Source organism: Macaca thibetana, chromosome 2, assembly GCF_024542745.1.
Source record: "Macaca thibetana thibetana isolate TM-01 chromosome 2, ASM2454274v1, whole genome shotgun sequence".
In the NCBI taxonomy this organism is placed as follows: Eukaryota; Metazoa; Chordata; class Mammalia; order Primates; family Cercopithecidae; genus Macaca; species Macaca thibetana.
This window is the reverse complement of record NC_065579.1, coordinates 142162567-142184724: the sequence shown is the minus strand read 5'-3', so window position 1 is coordinate 142184724 and position 22158 is coordinate 142162567. Positions and strand designations below refer to the sequence as shown.

At 45.2% G+C, this 22158-nt stretch overlaps 1 protein-coding gene across 3 annotated transcripts in view; it reads right to left on the bottom strand.

Annotated features, from left to right (window-relative positions):
* The window catches only part of MKRN2 (makorin ring finger protein 2), a 135695-nt gene that overhangs the window by 7761 nt on the left and 105776 nt on the right, over window positions 1-22158 (bottom strand). The window contains exons 2-6 of one of the 3 annotated variants that reach the window (XM_050781496.1): window positions 19754-19864; window positions 6846-6974; window positions 5595-5776; window positions 3505-3809; window positions 860-1074 (exon numbers count right to left, since the gene is read on the bottom strand). In XM_050781496.1, the coding sequence (XP_050637453.1) occupies window positions 860-1074; window positions 3505-3809; window positions 5595-5776; window positions 6846-6974; window positions 19754-19779 (857 nt within the window). In that variant the 5' untranslated portion in view covers window positions 19780-19864. Of the gene's footprint in view, window positions 1-859; window positions 1075-3504; window positions 3810-5594; window positions 5777-6845; window positions 6975-8838; window positions 9532-19753; window positions 19882-22158 lie in introns of those variants that run through there. The other 2 variants (XM_050781498.1, XM_050781497.1) reach the window with 2 other exon arrangements.

The window sequence follows — 22158 nt, the reverse complement described above, 5'->3', positions numbered from 1 at the left end:
GGTCTCTGGCACATGCTACAGTCAGGATGAACTCTGACAACACCATGCTCAGTGAGAGGCCAGGCACAAAAGGCCGCATATTCTGACTCCACTTATAAGCACTGTCCAGAATAGGCAACTCTGCAGAGACAGCAGATGAGTGGTGAACTAAATTGTGTGCTTTTATCTCAATAAAGCAGTTGTTTTACCACACGATTTTAGACAAGTTACTTGACCCCCTGACCTCAGGCCTGTTTCCTAATGTGTAACTGAGGAGGGTCTTTGCGGGAACGGGATGAGCAGATAGATGTGAAGAGTTCTGAACAGTAGAACGTGTGCAGTAACCTCTCCACACGCCAGCTTTTCCCCTGTCCTGCTGGAGACTTTGAGACTCCTGTTGGCCACATTGAGCACATCTCATGTGCCAGGCATCATGCAGAATGTTTTACATGCATTATTCCACTTCATCCTCAAATAACCCTATTTTCGTTTTTGGTGGGGGGAAAAAAACGAAGCTCAAAACGATTCACAGGCAACTGGGCTAAAGGCAGGTAGTACTGGATTTCAAACACAAGGCTAGGAGACGAAAACAGGCCACTGCCATGGAACAGCTTTTTACACAGATCATCTTTGCTGAGTTCCTCCCCAACACCCAGAACGCTTGGTAGGAATTGTTGCCCATCTTTTATAAGAACAGGCACTTGGGCTCAGGAAGAGTAAATGACTTGCTGAAGTTCATGCAGCCAGGGGCCAGAACTCACCAGTTACTCTGCACTAAGACACCCCTGGAGGGTAACGGAGGGCTTAAAAGTGGATGGAATAAAGTCTCAAATCAAACATTCTCCTAGTTCCTACAGCTAAGACCCCTGGCTGTACTTACTTAATGATTGGGTTTTCAAACTGTTTGGCACACCGCCACTGCCGGATGCAGGACAAGCAGTACGTGTGATTGCAGTTGGAGAGAATCCCAAATCTCCTCTCGGAAGCAGAGGCCTTCTCCAGGATCACTTCCATGCAGATACTGCACACTTTGTCCTGGCTTGCCTGGAAGGCAAAGGCCTTTTCCATCTCGTGTTCGAATGTCAACATGCAGATCTGAAGCACAGACAGGAAGGAAGGCTTCGGTTGTTGGCCACTGAGGAGTGGCAGGAGCCCTAGGAGTAGCTGCAGCCACACTGCCACTGCTGAGATCAGGAAGGAACACTGACAGCGACTGCTGTGAGCAAGGCCCAGCCTCCCCCAAGTCAGGACACTGACATCTCCCTCAGACCACACAAAGGACTTCAAACCATCACTGGTCCAGCCCCTTGCTTTCCTAGGAGGTTACGTGGTCACCACTCATTTAGAGCTGAGAACACAGAGATCCGAAAAGGTTAAACTGCAGTGGAGTCAGAGTCCATAAGGACTGCGACCCTAGTCCCCCAGCTCCTCTGGGCACTGTTTCCCCCGACTCTGAGCCATGTCTACATCAGAGGTGCTGACTCGTCCTTACCATAAGCCTTGAGGCTACCAACCTAGTCATATGTAAGCAGCACCACCTCTCCCCAAGAAAACGATTCAATGAATTCATTCATTCATTAGGCATGCCCTGAATTCCTTCTATGTGCTGGCATTTGAGGAAGTGCAAAGAGTGAGAAGACCTACGCCCGGCCCTTGTGAGCTCAGTGTGTCCAGATCTGAGACAAGCCAATGTTCACCGCAGAGACCTCACACACTTGCATAAAGACAGTTCTAATCCTCTGCTTCCCTGGAAGACAATGGAGAGTGTCTCCTTGTCCATTGCCACATGGAGTCAGTACTAGCTTACCCCTTGATTATCTAGGAATACACTGTCCATTTAAACATGCCTTAGGCCGGGTGCGGTGGCTCACATCTGTAATCCCGTTACTCTGGGAGGCCATGATAGGAGGACTGCTTGATCTCAAAAGTTCAAGACCAGCTTGAGCAACAGAGCAAGCCCTCATCTCTGTGAAAAATAAAATAATTTTTTTTTTTTTTTTGAGATGGAGTCTCGCTCTGTCTCCCAGGCTGGAGTGCAGCGGAGCAATCTCGGCTCACTGCAAGCTCCGCCTCCCGGGTTCACGCCATTCTCCTGCCTCAGCCTCCCAAGTAGCTGGGACTATAGGCGTCCACCACCACACCTGGTTAATTTTTTGTATTTTTAGTAGAGACGGGGTTTCACCGTGTTAGCCAGGATGGTCTTGATCTCCTGACCTCGTGATCCACCCGCCTCGGCCTCCCAAAGTGCTGGGATTACAGGCTGAGCCACTGTGCCCGGCCAAAATAAAATTTTAAAAGTTAGCCAAGCCACCACACCTGGCATTTTTAAAATTTTTTATTATTTTTATTTTTTGAGACAGGTCTCACTCTGTTGCCCAGACTGGAGTGCAGTAGCACAGTCTTGGCTCACCGCAACCTCTGCTTCCCAGGCTCAGGTGATCCTCCCACCTCAGCCCTGCCAAGTAGCTGGGACTACAGGTGTGTGCCACCACACCTGGCTAATGTTTGTTTGTTTATTTATTTATTTATTTATTTTGTGGAGACGGGGATCTCACCATGTTGCCCAGGCTGGTCTCAAACTCCTGGGCTCAAGTGATCTGCATGCCTTGGCCTGCGAAAGTGCTGGGATTACAAGTATGAGTCACCATGACTGGCCCTCCCCTGCCTCTTATCCAGCTTCGTACCCTCTGCATCATGCATAGGGACTAGCATAAGGCAAAGCCTCCCAAACACTGCAGACATTAATGACTTTAAAAGGCCCTTCCAATAAGTGGTTCCTCAGATTCTATGATTTGGGCTCAAATCTTCCAAAACTTGGCCTAGCTGGATCCCAACCATGAGGAAGTGTGAACCCAGGGAGGGAGGACGCTGTATGTGTGTGTGACAGAGACATACACACATACGACATACCATGGTCCTGAGCTAGATCTGTTCTTTGAACTTAGCATGATTTTGTTTCAGATACCGCTTCTTTTTCTCTTTATTCTGAGTAATCAAATATTGGCAAAATAGGCCGGGCATGGTGGCTCATGCCTGTAATCCAAGCACTTTGGGAGGCTGAGGCAGGTGGACCACTTGAGGTCAGGAGTTCGAGACCAGCTTGGCCAATATGGTGAAACCCCTTCTTTCCTAAAAATACAAAAGTAGCCGAGCGTGGTGGTGAGTGCCTGTAATCCCAGCTACTCGGCGGGGTTGAGCCAGGAGGATCACCTGAGCCGGGGAAGCAGAGGTTGCAGTGAGCCGAGATTGCACCACTGTACTCCAGGCTGGGTGACAGGGAGACTCTGTTTCAAAAAAAAAATGGCAAAATGACTGCAGGAAAAAGAATCTCAAAATAGGATGTAAATATACCAGATGCATAACATAGGTATATTACTGGCAGGGGGATGCCTGTGGAAACACCAACAATTCTGTCAGTATGTTTCGGATTTCTTTTTTTGAGTGTGTATGGATGGCCTTCAGTGTCCTGTTCAGTACGTTTCAGATTTCTTAACATTGAGTTCATGCAAAGGTTTGTGACTTTACCTTTTCGTGAGCCTTCCTCTGCTCTGGGTCGAAGGGGTGCAAGACTCGCAGCCTACAGATTTCACACACCTCCCCATGCAGGTAGACACAGGCATCCCCAAACCGGCACTCCCCAGCAGCTGCGTAGGGGCACAGCTGCTGCTCGTTGCTGTAGGAGCTGCTGGCCTCCACGTCATCAAGGCCACTCCTGATGGCCTCCAGGTAGGAATGCGGCTTCATCTCGGGGCTGGGTTGGGGGTCGCTGCAGCTGCCTGGATTACTCACCATGCTCGGCTGAGTCTTTCCTTCAGCCATGCCAGACAGATCTGAATACAACACACGGCACACACACATGAAAATGGCCCCATTTTTCTGATATGCCGTTAACCAAAGCCTAACATATTAAGCTATTCTGACCTAAGAATTCCACCCTTGAGAACATATGGCAAAAAAACAGACCGAAGGGGAAAAATAAAAGGAATAGTATAAAATGTTCATAGTGACATTACTTATAATTACTTAAAAAAACAAAAAACAAAAATGGCCAGACAGGGAAATAAGCAAAACAATAGGATACACTTACACAAAAGAACACTAAAGCTGCTATTTAAAATGGCAAATATGGAAATGTTAACACATGGACCAGTTAACACTAAAAACAAACAAAAAAGTGAGATCACTAGAACACAGTGTTTCCTTCATACCAGCAAAGTTACCAATCATTTTAAGTGAACTAGAATAGATGTCTACAGCAAATCTGTGGGTCCCGAGGCCAGAGTAAACTGTCCCATGGTGAACCCTTCTCACGCCAGGAGCTGCTGCCTTCCCACTGCACACCTCCGAGCTTGTTTACAGGTCATGTATTCTCACAGGACTACTCATTTGCTGAGGATGGAATCTGCCTACCTCACGGTACCCAATTCCAAGAACTAGAAATCTCTTCACCTGGTGCGGACCAGCCAATAAAAACAACTTTTACGGCCGGGTGCAGTGGCTCTTGCCTGTAATCCCAGCACTTTGGGAGGCTGAGGCGGGTGGATTATGAGATCAGGAGTTCGAGACCAGCCTGACTAACATAGCGAAACCCTGTCTCTACTAAAAATACAAAAATTAGCTGGGCATGGTGGTGGGCACCTGTAATCCCAGCTACTCGGAAGGCTGAGGCAGGAGAATCCCTTGAACCTGGGAGGCGGAGATCATGCCACTGCACTGCAGCCTAGGTGACAGAGTGAGATTCCGTCTCAAAAAAAAAAAAAACACACAAAAAAAACAAAAAAACTTTTACAATTTGTAGCTTTCTTCCTCATCAAACCCCGTTTTAAAGCACAGACCATGTCCCAAACCCTAGTGTGCTATTCTGTTCCCAAAGGTGCAATCTAAAATGTCACACACTGTCAGCATAAAAACTAAGACCATTCACTGGCCTAAAAGTCAAACAGTGAAACATGCTCTTTAGCAAAATATTTAGTTTTTTTTTTTTGAGAGGGAGTCTCACTCTTGTCACCCAGGTTGGAGTGCAGTGGCATGATCTCAGCTCACTACAACCTCTGCCTCCCGGGTTCAAGAAATTCTCCTGCCTCAGTCTCCCAAGTAGCTGGGATTACAGACGTCTGCCACTACGCCCGGCTAATTTTTGCATTTTTAGTAGAGACGGGGTTTCTACTAAACCATGTTGGCCAGGCTGGTCTCGAACTCCTGACCTCAGGTGATCTGCCCACCTCAGTCTCCCAAAGTGTTCGGGTTACAGGTGTGAGCCACTGTACCCAGACAAAATATTTAGGTTTGAAATGAAGAGCTTGATGCTTCTCACCAACTGGACAACCACCATATGAAGATGGAAGTTACATGCTGACAAAAAGATTGCGTTTTTATGTTTTGCCAGGTCAGTCTTGGAGCTCAACCCAGCCTTTGGGCACGAGGGCAAACGTATCATTTGAATGATCTACAGCCACATGGAGCCTCTTCAGAAAGTTCTGAAGTCTCTCCACGCGGACAACCTGGAGGTGTATTAGGTTAGGAGTCCTCTTGACAAGAGGAGGCTAGAAAGGAGCACCAAGCATAAGCAAGAGTGCTATGCAAAAAGAAGCAACAAAAGGCTTCCGCTTACTCACTTCGGTCTCTAAGAACCAACGTTCTCTTTTCACGCTTCCCGGGTTCATGTGAGTTAGTTTTCACAATGGACGCAGTGACCTCAGAAGGAGGGTGAGGATTGTGGAAAGCTGGGGAGGGCACACTGTGGGCCATGGTGCCGACAGCACCTCCAGCTGCAGCAGAGGGCCTCGTGTGGTCATATCTAAACAAAACACATAGCAGATACATTACAGACATGCCATCCACACACATCCCCACACTCCCCAGATGCCAATGGCCCTCCTGCTGCTGCACTTGTTGAGGTGAAGAAAGCAGCCATCTTTTCCAATATTTAAACTCTAACAGGATTATCGATTAACAGATGCTTGGCAATTCAGTGTGAGGGGGACATTTGCTATCTATCACCTATGCTTAAGTGTCTCTGTGGGACTTGAGTGGGACAGACACACAGCTCCAGACCACACAGAGAGCCTGAAAGTTCCAAACAGATGTTGAGCTGAAATCTCCTGATGCCTGACTGACCCAGTATTCTTTTGAGCAGGAGTCCCCAAAATGCTGACAAGGGCCAATGACCTCTCCCTGACTGTCTCTCTCGGCACTCATTGGCAGGGGGAGACCAAGGTGGGCCTACTTCCATCATCTCCCACTGCACTGCATAGAAAATGGAGGAAAGGAAGCTTTGCAGCCTAGGAAAGAAAAGATCAGCTCTGCACTACAAAAGCACGAACAAGTTTCTGGAATTGTGTACAATTTTATAACTATATATTCATAGAATAAGGCTGAAAAGTAGTTTTAAAAAATGAAAATTTGACCGGGCACGGTGGCTCACACCTGTAATCTCAGCACTTTGGGAAGCCAAGGCAGGCAGATCATGAGGTCTGGAGTTAAGACCAGCCTGACCAACATGGTGAAACCCCGTCTCTACTAAAAATACAAAAAAAAAATCAGCCAGGTGTAGTGGCAGGTGCCTGTGATATCAGCTACTCGGGAGGCTGAGGCAGGAGAACTGCTTGAACCCTGGAGGCGGAGGTTGCAGAGAGCCAAGACTGCGCCACTGCCCTCCAGCCTGGGCAACAGTGCAAGACTCCATCTCAAAAAAAAAAAAAAAAAAAAAAATTAGTTTTAGGGTACTGAAACTGAGGTTTTAAATTTATTTGCCATACTTTCTGTAATGTTGTCATATTACTTTTACATTAAAACTTCCCCCTTATCAAGACCCATTCTCCAAACGAAATCAGTGTCACAGCTGGAGCCTGTCGCAGAGTCCTTGCCTGCACCGAGTTCCATAGGCACAGTAGCCCTTCTGGTAGTACTTGCAGATGGTGGACGGCTTGCTGTTTGCCAAGTCATGTGAGAACAGGCACTGACTTCCTTCCCGACACACACCATGCATAAAATACCTGAAGAGATAAGCACAGGCATACAACTTTCAGAAGCACATTTTGCTTTATAAAATCAGCTTTTTCTTGAACCTAGCATACAAATATTTACCAAGTATATATTAGGTATAAAGGCTCTATTAGGCACTGGAGAGAGATCTATATATTTCCTTGATTCTACAACAGTGATTTCAGAGGCACTACAACTGATTCAGTGACAGCTTTTCTGGAAGAAAAGCAAACAATCCCATATATTTCTATGTGAAGATATATCTTCCTGATTTGAGATATGTTCAACGTGAGCCACATAATTGAGAAAATACTCTGTGAAAAACTGTTCTCTCTGTTCTCAAGGAGCTTAAACGGCATGACTAATGAAACCAGAAGATCTGGGTTCAAGACCCAGTTCTGTCACTTAAGAACATGTCACAAAACCAATGTCCTTGGGCCTTGCTACCTTTCCCTGTAAAATGAAGATTATACTACCCACTGAACTGGTTGTGGTGAGGATCAAATACCATCATGTGATATCAAAAGATATACACAGATGCTCCTTGACTAATGATAGGGTTACATCCCAATAAAGCCATTGTTTTCTGTTTTTTGTTTTGAGATGGAGTCTCTCTATGTCACCCAGGCTAGAGTGCAATGGCACAGTCTCAGCTCATTGCAATCTCTGCCTTCTGGGTTCAAGCGATTCTCCTAGCTCAGCCTAGGCTACCTTACTTATGCTGAGAACACTTACATTAGCCTACAGTTGGGCCAAATCATCTAACACAAAGTCTATTTTATAATAAAGTACAGAATAATCTCATGCAATTTATTGAACACCGTACTGAAAGTGAGAAACAGAAAGGTTGTATGGGTACTTGAAGTACAGTTTTTAATGAAAGCTGTTTCTGATACATTGTTTCAGATGCATCAGAATATCAGATGTATCACATGTTCTGTATCAGAATATTCCACTGATATATCAGATCCTGGCCTTGAAGGAGTAAGTGGTACAGGAATACCTGGGAGGCATTCTAACTCTGTCCAGCCAGGGTAGAGAGACCTGAGTGAATACTCAAACAGTAGAGACCCTAGATGAACATGCCTTGATATTAAAGATAAACTAGGCTGGGCGTGGTGGCTCATGCCTGTAATCCGGCCGAGGCAGGCGCATCACCTGAGGTCAGGAGTTCAAGACCAGATGACCAACATAGAGAAACCCTGTCTCTACTAAAAAAAATACAAAATAAGGGCCAGGCGCGGTGGCTCATGCTTGTAATCCCAGCACTTTGGGAGGCTGAGGTGGGCGGATCATGAGGTCAGGAGATCGACGCCATCCTGGCTAACATGATGAAACCCTGTCTCTACTAAAAATACAAAAAATTAGCTCGGCGTTGTGGCTAGCGCCTGTAGTCCCAGCTGAGGGGCTGAGGCAGGAGAATGGCGTGAACCCGGGAGGCGGAGCTTGCAGTGAGCCAAGATCGTGCCATTGCACTCCAGCCTGGGCAACAAGAGCGAAACTCCATCTCAAAACAAAACAAAACAAAAAACAAATGAAACTTCTAGAAGTGAAAAATACAATGTCTGAAATGAGAATTACATTAGATGAGTTTAGTAGATGGGATACTACAAAGGAAAATATCAGAATACTTAAAGACACAGAATAGAAACCATCTGAGAGAGAGAGAGAGAAACAAACTTTTGCTTCTGACTACCAAGGAGCATGGATCTTGGCTTCTCACTGTTAAGGAAAAAAAAAAAAAAAAAAAAAAACCCAACTGGCAAATGATACAATTTATGTGAAACAACTGCTTTCAGACAATAGAAAAAAGGACTGGTCCTCAAGAGAAGGAAAACACAGGAAGTAAGCCCCATATGTAGTCTGACTTCCTACCTGGAGGCATATTCTAGGTCCTGGAACCTCAGGCAAATCACAGAGATTGGAGTTCAGGGAGGCTGCAGGGATTCTTTAAAGATCCATAAATAGTCCGGGCTCAGAGGCTCATGCCCGTAATCCCACCACTTTGGGAGGCCAAGGTGTGAGGATTGCCTGAGCCCAGAAGTTTGAGGTCAGCCTGGGCAACACGGCAAAAGCCAATCTCTATAAAAAATATAAAAATTAGTCGTGCACGGTAGCTACTTGGGGGCCTGAGGTGGGAGGACTGCTTGAGCCCAGGAAGGAGAGAGGCTGCAGTGAGCTCTGTTTGCACCACTATACTCCAGCCTGGGTGACAAAGCAAGACCCTATCTCAAAACAAAACAAAACAAAACAAAACAAAAACAAAAAACCCTGTAAATAGAACCACACATAGGCCGCAGGCAATGGCTCATGCCTGTAATCCCAGCACTTTGGGAGGCCAAGGTGAGTGGATCGCTTGAGCTCAGGAGTTTGAGATCAGCCTGGGCAACATGGTGAAACCTCGTCTCTACCAAAAAATATACAAAAAATTAGCCAGGCATGATAGTGTGCGCCTGTGCTCCCAGCTACTCAGGAAGACGAGGTAGGAGGATCGCTTGAGCCCAGGAGGCGGTGGTTGCACTGAGCCAAGATCGTGCTGCTGCACTCTAGCCTGGGTGACAGAGTGAGACCCTGTCTCAAAAAAAAAAAAAAAAAGGTAAGTGGGGGAAATAATCTTTTCAACAAATGATGCTGGACCCAAAATCAACTTGGAAAAAAAATACGTACCTGCTGATACGACCCAAAATGAAGTATAAAACAACCTATGACATATTCTAGCCAGAAACAATTAATTTGAATCCACAAAACCCCAGATCTAACTTCCAGTTCATAGAAAATACAGGAGACTGGGGACAACCTATGAAAGACATCTCGAGAAAACAACCAAATAAACACAAAAGAGGCTGCACGTGGGACCCAGGCCTACTCTCTTTATAAGTGCCACATAACTAAAGGAGGCTGAGTCTGGAAAAGAGGTTGACAGTTTCTTAAAAAATGTAAACATAAATCTACCATATGATGCAACAATTCTACGCCTAGGAATGTTCCCAAGAAAATGAAAATCCATGTCCACACAAATACTTGTATATGAATGTCCAAAGCAGCATTATGCATAACAGTCAAAAAGTGGAAACAATCCAAATGTTCATCAACTGGTGAACAGACAGACAAAATGTGATTTATCCATACAATGGGCTCTTATCCAGCCATAAAAAGGAAGGAGGTACTGGCACACACTACAACATGGATGAACCTTGAAAACACGATGCGGAGTGAAAGAAGCCGGACACAAAAGACCACATGTTGCATGATTCCATTTATATGAAATGTCAGAAAAGGCAAAGCTATAGAGACAGAAAGTAGATTAAGTGGCTGCTTAGGGTTGGGAGGAAAGAAGTGAGGGTGACTGCTAATGGGCACAAGGGATCTTTTGGGGGTGATAGAAATTTCCTAAAATTTAATTGTGGTGATGGTTGTACAACTTTGTAAATTCACTAAAAAGTTTTGCACTGTATACTTCAAACAGGTAAATTTTATGGTGTGTAAGTTATACCTCAGAAATAGCTGTTAGAAAAGAGAAAAAGGGGAAGGGACAATGCTAGGTTAGCAGACAGAACACAAGGGACATAATAACCAGATGCAATACTTAGCTCTGGACTAGAATCTGGTTTCGACAAACAAGATATAAAAGACATTTTTAAACCAGATATTTTGAAAGGTATTTTGAAACAAATGTGAGTATAGACTAGGTATAAAATGAAAATTTATTAATATGGAAAGTTAAACACAATTAACTGAGAAGAGTAGATTATAAAATAGTTAATGGTGCAGCTGCTATAGAAAAACAGTATGGAAGTTCCTTAAAAAATTAAAAACATATTTACCATATGATCCGGTAATTCCACTTCTGGGTATAGACACAAAATAATTCAGGCCAGGCCCAGTGGCTCAGGCCTGTAATCCCAGCACTTTGGGAGGCTGAGGTGGGTGGATCACCTGAGGTCTGGAGTTTGAGACCAGCCTGACCAACATGGTGAAACGCCATCTCTACTAAAAATACAAAAATTAGCCGAGTGTGGTGGCAGGCGCCTATAATTCCAGCTACTTTGGGGGCCGAGGCAGGAGAATCACTTGAACCCGGGAGGGAGAGGTTACAGTGAGCCAAGATCACGCCACTGCACTCCAGCCTAGGCAACATGGTGAGTCAGTTTCCAAAAAAAAAAAGAAGACTTCAAAGTATGGACTCAGACAAACATTTGGACACCCATGTTCAGAGCAGCATTATTCACAATAGCCAAAAGGTGGAAGCAACCCAAGCATTCGCTGATGGATGAATGCATAAACAAGACGTGGTCTATCCATATACAATCAGCCTTAAAAAGAAAGGTGATTCTGACACATGCTACCTTGAGGACATTATGCTAAGTAAAATAAACCAGACACAAAAAGGCAAATGCTGTATGATTCCACTTCTACGAGGTCCCTAGAGTAGTCAAATTCAGAGAGACAGACAGTAGAATGAATGGTAGGTGTCAGAGGCTGGGGATGGGAGAAATGGAAGTTTTTTAATGGGTAGTACACAGAGTTTCAGTTTTGCAAGACAAAGAGCTCTGGAGATTGGTTACACAACAATCTGAATGCATGTAACAGAACTATAAACTTAAAAATAGTTAAGATGGTAAATTTTACGGAAATTTTACCACAGTAATTTTTTTTTTTTTTTTTTGAGATGGAGTCTTGCTGTCACCCAGGCTGGAGTGTAGTGGCACGATCTCGGCTCACTGCAACCTCCGCCTCCCAGGTTCAAGAATTCTCCTGCCTTAGCCTCTGAAGTAGCTGGAATTACAGGTGACTGCCACCACACCCAGCTAATTTTTGTATTTTTAGTAAAGACGGGGTTTCATCACGTTGACCAGGCTGGTCTTGAACTCCTGACCTCGTGATCCACCCACCTTGGCCTCCCAAAGTGCTGGGATTACAGGCGTGAGCCACTGCGCCCGGCTCACAATAAAATTCTTTAAACCAGTGTATACAGTATGATCTCATTTTGGTAAAAGATTATAAATGTATACATATATGTACTTTAAAAATCAGACCCAGCCGGGCGCAATGGCTCACACCTGTAATCCCAGCACTTTGAGAGGCTGAGGCAGGTAGATCACTTGAGGTCAGGAGTTCAAGACCAGCCTGGCCAACATGGCGAAATCCCGTCTCTACTAAAAATACAAAAATCAGCTGGGCATGGTGGTGGGTACCTGTAATCCCAGCTACTTGGGAGGCTGAGGCAGGAGAATTGCTTGAACCCAGGAGGCTGAGGTTTCAGTGAGCCAAGATCGCACCACTGCACTCCAGCCTGGGCAACAGAGCAAGACTCCAGCTCAAAAAAAAAAAAAAAAATCTGGGGCCAGGCACAGTGGCTCATGCCTATAATCCAAGCACTTGGGGATGATGAGGTGGGCAGATCTCTTGAGCCTAGGAGTTCAAGACTAGCCTGGGCAACATGGCAAAACCTCACCTCTACAAAAAATACAAAAATTAGCCAGCTGTGGTTGTGTGCACCTGTAGTCTCAGCTACTAGGGAGGCTGAAGTGGGAGGATCACTTGAACTTGGAAATTGGAGACTGCAGTGAGCTATGATTGTATCACTGCACTCCAGTCTGTACAACACAGTGAGACCCTGTCTCAAAATAAAATCTGGAAAGATATATACTAGCATATTAAGAGTAGTGATCCTTGAGGGTAAGATATATGATATTTTTCTTTTTATTTTTGCAAATAGGAAAGCCAACGCTCAGAGAGGTGAGGTGACTTACAGAAGATTTAATTGCTAGGTACGAGGACTCCAAGTCTGGTCTTTCCAGATAGCCCTGACCTTTCCCCAACAAAATCAATTTCCCTATCATGCTGCCTTCATCCCCATCGTGGCCCTTGTGTAAAACACAGTAGCCCATATCTTTCATTCCACTGAATTACTATAACCTACCTTCCTTCATGGACCAGCATGAGTCTTGGCTGATCCAAAAGGCCTCCTCATACCCTCCAGCCCCCAGGCTCACTCACTAGTGGCATCCACATGCTATGGCACTTCCCAATCTGGGGCCCCAGATCCTCTCAAGCTAGTGCTCTGGAAGATGTAGTTGGGAACATCTGTTCTCTAATGAAGAATGTTTGGGAATAACTGCAGGAAGGCACAGCTAGAATATTACTAAATGCAAGCAGATATAGAAAGCCTTAACCTAACCATTTATACGGTGTTGTCTGAAAGTGGAAAACAGAATAGAACTACACAACAGGAAGGCCGGGCACAGTGGCTCACGCCTGTAATCCCAGCACTTTTGGAGGCCAAGGCGGGCGGATCACCTGAGGTCAGGAGTTTGAGACCAGCCTGACCAACATGGGGAAACCATGTCTCTACTAAATATACAAAAATTAGCCGGGCGTGGTGGTGGGTACCTGTAATCCCAATTACTCAGGAAGCTGAGGCATGAGAATCGCTTGAACCCAGGAGGCAGAGGGCTGCAGTGAGCTGAGATTGCGCCATTGCACTCCAGCCTGGCGACAGAGCAAGACGCCATCTCAGAAAAAAAAAAAAAAGAACTAGACAACAGGAGGGAATAGTATGGCATTCCAGGAAGGCCCAAGAGGCCCAGACTGCTGGTGTCTCCAGAGAAAGGGTACTAGTGAACATGCTGCACATCCGCCCTAATCAGAAATCTCTGACGAGAATTCTCCACCTGTTCCTCTCCCCAAAAGCAGAGGAAGTGCTGACCAGACATATCTGACAGTTTATTTTTTCCCAGGGAAATTATAAAAGGATATTCTAGTATATAAGTCAGTCTCTCATGAGTTTGGCTAGTATGAGCCACCCCTATATACACTAACAAAACCAAATTTCTGAGCCTACGAAATGAGAACTGGACCTCATGACGTAAGTGACTATACAGTGGTGCCATCCTACAGCCTTTGCCAGGTAGTCAGATAGGCTTTCTCCACGGAGCACCCTCTTGTGGCATACCACTAGATCTGCAGTCCCCAATCTTTTTGGTGCCAGGGACCAGTTTTATGGAAGGCAATTTTTCCACGGAATGGTGGGATGGGGAATGGTTTCAAGATGATTCAAGCACATTACATTTATTGTGCACTTTATTATGGTAATATATAATGAAGTAAGTATACAACTCACCATAGTGTAGAATCAGTGGGACACTGAGCTTGTTCTTCTGCAACTAGATGGTCCCATCTGGGGGTCATGGGAGGCAGTGACAGATCATCAGGCATTAGATTCTCATAAGAAGCACACAACGAAGATCCCTCACATGCACAGTTGACAACAGGGTTAGTGCTTCTATGAGAATCTAATGGTGCTGCTGATCTGACGGGAAGCGGAGCTCAGGTGGTAATGTGAGTGGCGGGGAGTGACTATAAACACAGATAAAGCTTTGCTCACTTGCCCACTGCTCACCTCCTGCTGTGTGGCCTGGTTCCTAAAAGGCCATGGACTGGTGGGGGACCACTGCACTAGATCAGACATTATGCAGTAATTTGCCATAAGGCTGTTATAGTTTTATTTTTTAAAAAAGCACAGACAGAAGCTGGGAAACTAAGGGCACTTTTTGTTAGAAACTTAAGAGTTTCGGTTCTTTACAATACCGATTTTATAACTACACAGAAGAGAGTTACATAGCAGATCTGAGACTGCTATCCTTGGGAAGGTCTGCTTCCGAGGCTGCCCCTTGCCTGGCATCTGGGAACTCAGCTAGTAACAGTTCTCCACACAGATACAAAATTTTCCCTAAATGATGGAGAGTGGTTCACTGTGTCTAAACTGATGTACAATGTAGTTCATGCTGAAAACCTACTTTCCTCTGGGAGTCTGGAATTTCGGTTCATGCTAGGCAGAGCTGGCCTAGGTGACCAGCCTGGGCACTGAATCTCTAATGGGCTTCCCTGGACAAATGTTGCTGCATTTTCATTGCTGTGTGGCCCTCTCAGGGAGGGACAGATGCAGGAAGCCTGCACCCAGGCTCCTCCAGACCCCCTGTGTCTTCTGCCCTCATGATCTGGCTGTGACCCCTTACAAGATATGGTAATAATCTCAGACTTGAGTACAGCTGAATCCTGGGACCCACTTGTCCCAGTTCTAGACAATCTCTGGATTTGGGGTGGTCTTGGAGATCCCAAACACAAAAGTGGAGTATACATCTCAGCAGTTTGAGAATTCTTTTTGAGAAATGCTACTCAAGACTGCAATATTTCAATTGTCCTCAAACATGGTAATCTTTGAAGGTATAATAGTTAAAAAAAAAAAAAATTCAGTGCCAAGAGCCAAGTCTGAATGACAAAGAGGTATCAGGATTAGTAAACTCATAAATACTGAAAGAGGACAGGTTCAAAGTGGCAACACAAGCAGTTACACAAAAGTGATATCTAATAAATACTGTATAGTTTCTTTTCTTTTCTTGGGTAGAGACAGGATCTTGCTATGTTGCCCAGGCTGGTCTCGAACTCCAAGGTTCAAGTGGTCCTCCTACCTCGGCCTCCCCAAGTGCTGGGATTACAGCATGAGCCACTGCACCAGCCAATACTGTATTGTTTCTTTTGAAGAAATTAGAACAGAAAATTTCTTGAAAGAACCAGGGTGGAAGACTACCACAGGCCATCTACCAGATACTATTTGTTAACAAGGCAGACAAAAGGAAAGTTTTTTTAGGTAGTGGTCTCCTACAAGGATGCCTTTTATAATTCTACCTCCACCTTCCATAGGTCCAATCCAGAAAACTTGCCTTCCAAACTGCACTAATCATCTCTTCCACTAAAATACAAATATTTAACTGCCAACCAGAGCTTCTAGTTAGTTTTGCCATTTATAAGCTGGTGACTTCATAAAAGCCACTTCGCTTCTGTAAATGACTGAGCTGAGATTTAAACAGATTCAAAAATAATTTCTAGACCACCATCACTGCCTTCAGGAAAGGCAAGTGTGAAACAAGAGTTATGTAAGAGGTGAAGTCAGCCCAGTCCTATTTTTGTAGCATATGTCACCATTTACACTCCCCAGTGACAAGCACAAAGCCACCTAGAGCATATCCTGCTTGTCCTTTGGGGCATCTCGGTCTTGTGCTTATAGTCATTCCTCTCCATCTATGTTATACTGATCTTACTCCAAGCCCCTTTCATGTTGCACTTTGTAACGAATTTCCAACTGCTAACCCTTCCTGATGGACAAACTGCCCCTCATATCTTCCAAGAGAGAGGACCAAGACATGAACTGGAGGAGGGGAGAGACGACTAGGCGGGTGAAGTGCATAGCTGGAGACTCAGAGCAGGTAGGTTCTTTCTGGGAGACACTCCAAAGGAGTGTTACCCCGGGTAACCCCAAAAGACTGTTTCAGACAGTATGGCTATTATACACTGCAGAGCATATCAGGTTCACTGCTGGCCACAGAACCACCAGCAGCTCCAGCAGCAGCAGTGCTGAGCGAAACAATCAATCTGGTTTCTTACAGGCCCTTCAATGTTGCCTCTCTGTTTAGCAAAACGCTTTTGCAAATCACTTCCAAATATACAGGTAATTTGCATCCTCAGTGTCATTTTTTCTTTACATTTTCCTACATATTTTCACAGGCTAAAATTTTATGGCTGTAATCCTTGTGACAGCAGATCCGCTGAGGGGGAAGGAAGCAAATGGTAGGCACTGTGGCAGGCTTGCAATAAATGTACTGATTAGAGGTGGGGATGAAATGAAGTACAGTGTGGTGGTGAAGACACTGAAGTCAGACTGCTTGCTATGTGACCCTGAGCAAGTTATTTAAATCACCAAGCCTCAGTTTCCCCATCTGTAATGTGATTATAATAACTGCACTTCACAGACTGCTCTGATAAACTACTGGGACGTTTAACTGAGAAAATGCATGTAAGTGCTCATCCTAATACAAAATAAATGGTTTGTTGCTATTATTTAACTTTTAAACAGCCCTGCCGGTTAGGCATTACCATCCTCATTTCACAGATGAGGCAGTTGTGGCACAGGTGGTATGAGGATTAGAATCTAGAACTGCCCAACCCTGGGGCTCAAACTCTGCCTACCCCCTGCCAGCTGAAAAGATCCCCCATGTTTTGTGACTTTCAAAGAATCAAAAGCCCGAAGCTTGACTATCTTAGGACAATGAAATCCTGTGTCTTCTAATAGTGATTATGAGATGCAGGGAAGCTCTATCACAAAAGGAGAGGGTGAAATAAACTGGTTACCAAGCTATAATAAGGGCCTCCCCCAGGGCTTGGAAAACAGACTGAAAGACAGGGAGATGGTTGTAGGGGAGGGGAATCAGCAAAAATGATGCACAGATTGAGATTCTGGATAGAGTGGCACGTCAAGGAATCAGGAGAGCTGACTGACAGCATAACTGTACAAGCAGTCATTTTGACCATTCCAGGCAATAAAAACACGGAGTGTCTTTGTCATTAGGTTTGAGACTGCTAGCATTTGATAAGCATCTCTTGGAGAGACATAATACCTAACAGATTGAAAGCAAAACTGACATTATTCTGCTGTCATTCAAAATAAACATGTACATCACATCCTACAGTCAGGAAAACAAACCTAAAACTTTGTGACCTGAAATTAAAAAAAAAAAAACCACCCTGCTTAGATCTGGTCCCCAAAATAAATCATACCTAGAACATTTCCTATAAATTATCAATATCTGGAGATAAGCCTTTTGTTAATGAGATAATAAAGTAAGAAAAGCTTTTGGTAGATAAGCTGGTAGAAAAGTTTATGGTAAACACACTAATGTAAACTTGGTACTCTTGGTAATTTGGGTTTTTCTCACTTAAACACCTGTTATGTTTTTTATTTGACAAGGCAGTCATCGGGAGCCCTGACTCCTTTACACCCCTTCGTGAGTAAACGTCTTTGCAGTTTTACGTATCCTTGTATGAGTTTCCTTTCATGGGAACATATTAAAAGCTTTGAAAAGTCCTGCAGTAAAGAAATTTTAATTTAGCATTTTGACACTTATCTGGAGGCCCTACAGTCTATGAGGGCATGAACTTTGATTTCATACCTCTGCCACTTGGAAGCTAAATGACCTTAGGCAAGTGACTTCAACGCTGAAGCTCAGTTTTATCATCTGTGGAACAGTGCTGGTTGCTGGATTATACACTACAGCACCTAAGAGCCCCAGCACATTGTAAGTCCCCAACAAACATTAGTTAGCACTTAAACAGAAGTGATCCCTTCTCAACAGTCCAACCCAATCTTCATTTATATGGAGCAACATCCTGCAGAACACCCCTTTTGGGAAACAGAATTAAAGCTTTCAGGTCCAGCTATCTCCAGGTATACAAGGAGAAACCAAGATGATTCTGATTTAGGTCTTGTGCCTCTACTAAGGTGTGAAATTTTAGGCAAATGTCAAGTCTTTCTGAGCATAAGATTCCTTATTTGTAAAATAAGATACTACAGAGTTGAGATTCAATTATAAAGCATTATTACATAAATGTGTACTGTTTTGTGGACACTTCTTAGATCAGGTACGGGAATAAATAGTGGAACTAAACCATAGAGCGAGGGGAGGAATAGAGAGGTTTTTCTAGGTGGCTACAAGCTGCTTTACAGTGCACAATGACCTAGGAATACCTCCTCCAGCAGGAGAAACTTTATATAAATAAAAATACATAAACACACACAAACCCGTCTTCACAAAACACCTTCTAGTACAAATAACCTAGTAAAAGTCTTCTTATAGACACTAGGTGCAAATTTCTGACAACAGCTTAACATAAGCCACCTGGGCCTTGGATAAATTGAACAGTTAATATACACTAATACTAATAGGAAACTTATTACACAGTCACGTCTCAACTATTCATACCAATGAAGAGAAGTAACAACACAGAAAATAAACTGTTTATTCCACAAACTCTACAATTGTTTTTAAGCAATGTTTCCCACAAAAAAAATATTAAATGAAATTTGCCTTTTCCAAGCATACAATTCAATTTTCGTTTTCCAAACATACAGTTCAATAGGACTAGACTCCATTACCAGTAAGCCACAAGCTGACCAAGGAATGAGGGTGTTACACAACCACACTATTCTGTTTCACAGGAGCAGTCGCAGTGTAGCTATCTGGCTTTCTATTTTCTACAACAAACCATCCATTACCGTGGCATTTCTCCTCGTAAATGGCTCTCTCAGTAAGATAAGAGTGTCAACCTCTTTCAGTCTCAGTCTCCTGCACTGTAAAATGGTAATAATAACTACTAAGTTGTCTTACTGTGAAGTCTGATGATAATGAATATAAAGCACTTGGAAATATGCAGGGCGCTTCACCGATATTCAGAAAATGCTATCTGTCGTTATTATTTTCCACACAACAATTTTTACTTGCTAACTCTCTGCAAGTTTAGATTGCATCTGGATTCTCCAAACTTCGAGGCCCTTATAATCTATTAACAAATTACTCCCACGTGGTATCCCCATTTGTAACCGTCCTCTTGGGGTCCCTTTAATCAATTCCAAGTCTTTTCCAGTTAAACCGTAAGCCCCAGAGCCCTCCCCACAAGGCCCAGCATCCTGCACGGCCCTGGCTAGGACGTCCTTCCTCCCAGCCCACAGGGGCCACGCTTCAAACTCGCGGCGTAGCCCCCAGCGCTGGCCTCGCCCCGCGGCTCTGGCCGGCGCTCGCTCTGCCTCGCAAAGCCCCCGCTGCTAACAGCTGAGTAACTTTCCGAGTCCCGCTCTAGCCTCAGGTTCCCGAGCGGCAGAATTGGCGCGCACCGGCACCCCTGCGGCCTGGGGGAGCGGCCTGAAGTGGCCCGGCGCTCCTGGCACCCGCGCACTGACCTGCAAGTGACCTGCTTGGTGCTCATGGTGGCTGGGCTGAAGGACCGTCGTCGTGCCGCCGCCTCTCGCAGCCGCTGCCGCCTCGGCCTTGGCCCTGGCCCGGCCCATCCCGCGTAGCCGCGTCACGCCGGCGCACGCCGCCCCGCCGGTGTGGCACCTTTGTAGCGCCGGCGGGTAACCTAGCCGCCGTCACAATTGGTTCCGCACTGGGGATCGGGCAGGCGGTCCCGGCATCCCTGCTCTGGGTGTCCCGCACTTCCAGGCCTCCGGGGCGGAGCCTGGCTGGCATCCTAGTCCTGCCAGTCTTATCCCTATGCCTACTGTTAGTGCCTCCGATTCTTTTTTTTTTTTTTTTTTTTTTTTTTTTTTGAGACAGAGTCTTGCTCTGTCGCCCAGGCTGGAGTGCAGTGGCCGGATCTCAGCTCACTGCAAGCTCTGCCTCCTGGGTTTACGCCATTCTCCTGCCTCAGCCTCCCGAGTAGCTGGGACTACAGGCGCCCGCCACCTCGCCCGGCTAGTTTTTTGTACTTTTTAGTAGAGACGGGGTTTCACCGTGTTAGCCAGGATGGTCTCGATCTCCTGACCTCATGATCCGCCCGTCTCGGCCTCCCAGAGTGCTGGGATTACAGGCTTGAGCCACCGCGCCCGGCCTAGTGCCTCCGATTCTGCCCCCCATCGCCAAGAGTATTCCTTAGCGATCTCCCGCCTCCTTCGAGGCACTTCACCCCTCCTGGGGCAAACTCCCGCCTCTCCTCTTAATCCCAGGTTCCCCATTCAAACTTGCACTCACTGGGCACCCTTCTCAACTGGTCCCGCCGGACCTCGCCTTCCACTTAAGGAAATTCCTTAGCCCTCTCCCAACTGCTCTTTCCCCAAATCTCTACTTCCACACGTTTTAGTCTTCATTTTCTTTCCTGCCAGTCCTGTGCTGTTCGTCTTCCATTTCCTATGGTGGAAACCCCAAAAGTTATTTTTGACACTTCCCTCTAGCTCTCTATACCCTGCAGATTCTGCTCCCACACCTCTGTCCAATGCGTCCTCTTCTGCCCCTTTCCACCGTCAGCGTTCGTCGAAACAACCATCCCTTCTACCTAGCACCATGCAATAACTCTTCTTTTTTTTTGAGACGGAGTTTCTCTCTTGTTGCCCAGGCTGGAGTGCAGTGGGGCGATCTCGGCTCACTGCAACCTTCGTCTCCGGGTTCAAGAGATTCTCCTGCCTCTCAGCCTCCCAAGTAGCTGGAATTACGGGCGTGCACGCCCGACCAGCCATGCTATAGCCTTTTAACTGGTCTTTTGGCTTCCGCTCCAGGTAAAAATCTATTTTTAAAACATAAATCGGATCATGTCATTCACCTTTTAATCTTACAATGGTTTGTCATTGCTTAAAAACTCGAGATACATAACATGCACAATATAAGTGCACAAAACACATTCTGTGAATTTTTGCACATGCATACACTCACGAAACTACCACCCAGATCAAAATAAAGAATTTTTTGTTTTGTTTTGAGACAGGGTCTTGCTCTGTCGCCCAGGCTGGAGTGCAGTGGCGCCATCATAGTTCAAGCAATCCTCTGCCTTAACCTCCCCAGCAGCTGGGAATACAGGTGCGCGACACCATGCTCGACTAACTTCAAAGTAAGGAGAGGCTGAGCCGGAAGGATCCTTTGAGCACAGTTCACTGCAGTTGAGGCTACAGTGAACTGTGATCGCACCACTGCACTCCAGCCTAGGTCACAAAGCAAGCCCCCGTCTCTTAAAAAAAAAAAAAAAGGTGGGGGGTGGGGGGTGGGGGTGGATATCATCGACACCCCAGAAGGCTTCCTTATGGTCCTTCCCAGTCAATACTTTACAAAAGTCATTGCTTGGGTTCATCTCTATCACTACAAATTAGTTTAACTATTCTTGACTTTCATATAAATAATAATTCAGTACCTACGCTTTTGTCTGCCTTCTTTTGACCAACATTATATCTGTGAGATCTTTCCATGTTATGTATATATAGCTGTATGTTCTTCTTTTACTTTGCTATAAAAATATTGAGTCTACCAATGAATGAGCATGGTATATACTTCCAATTACTTAGAACTTTTGAAATTTTTCTCAGGAATGTGGAAGTATACTGGAAATTTTGTTTTCAGTGTCTTGAATATTGCATTTTAATTCGTAACACATTTGATCCATGCAATTCATGCTCATAAAAATTCCATGTCTTTTTTTTTTTTTTTTGAGACGAAGTCTTACTCTGTCACCCAGGCTGGACTGCAGTGTCTTGTTCTTGGCTGACTGCAACCTCTGCCTCCCGTGTTCAAACAATTCTCCTGTCTCAGCCTCCGGAGTAGCTGGGATTGCAGGCGCACGCTGCCACGCCCAGCTAATTTTTTCGTGTTTTAGTAGCCAGGG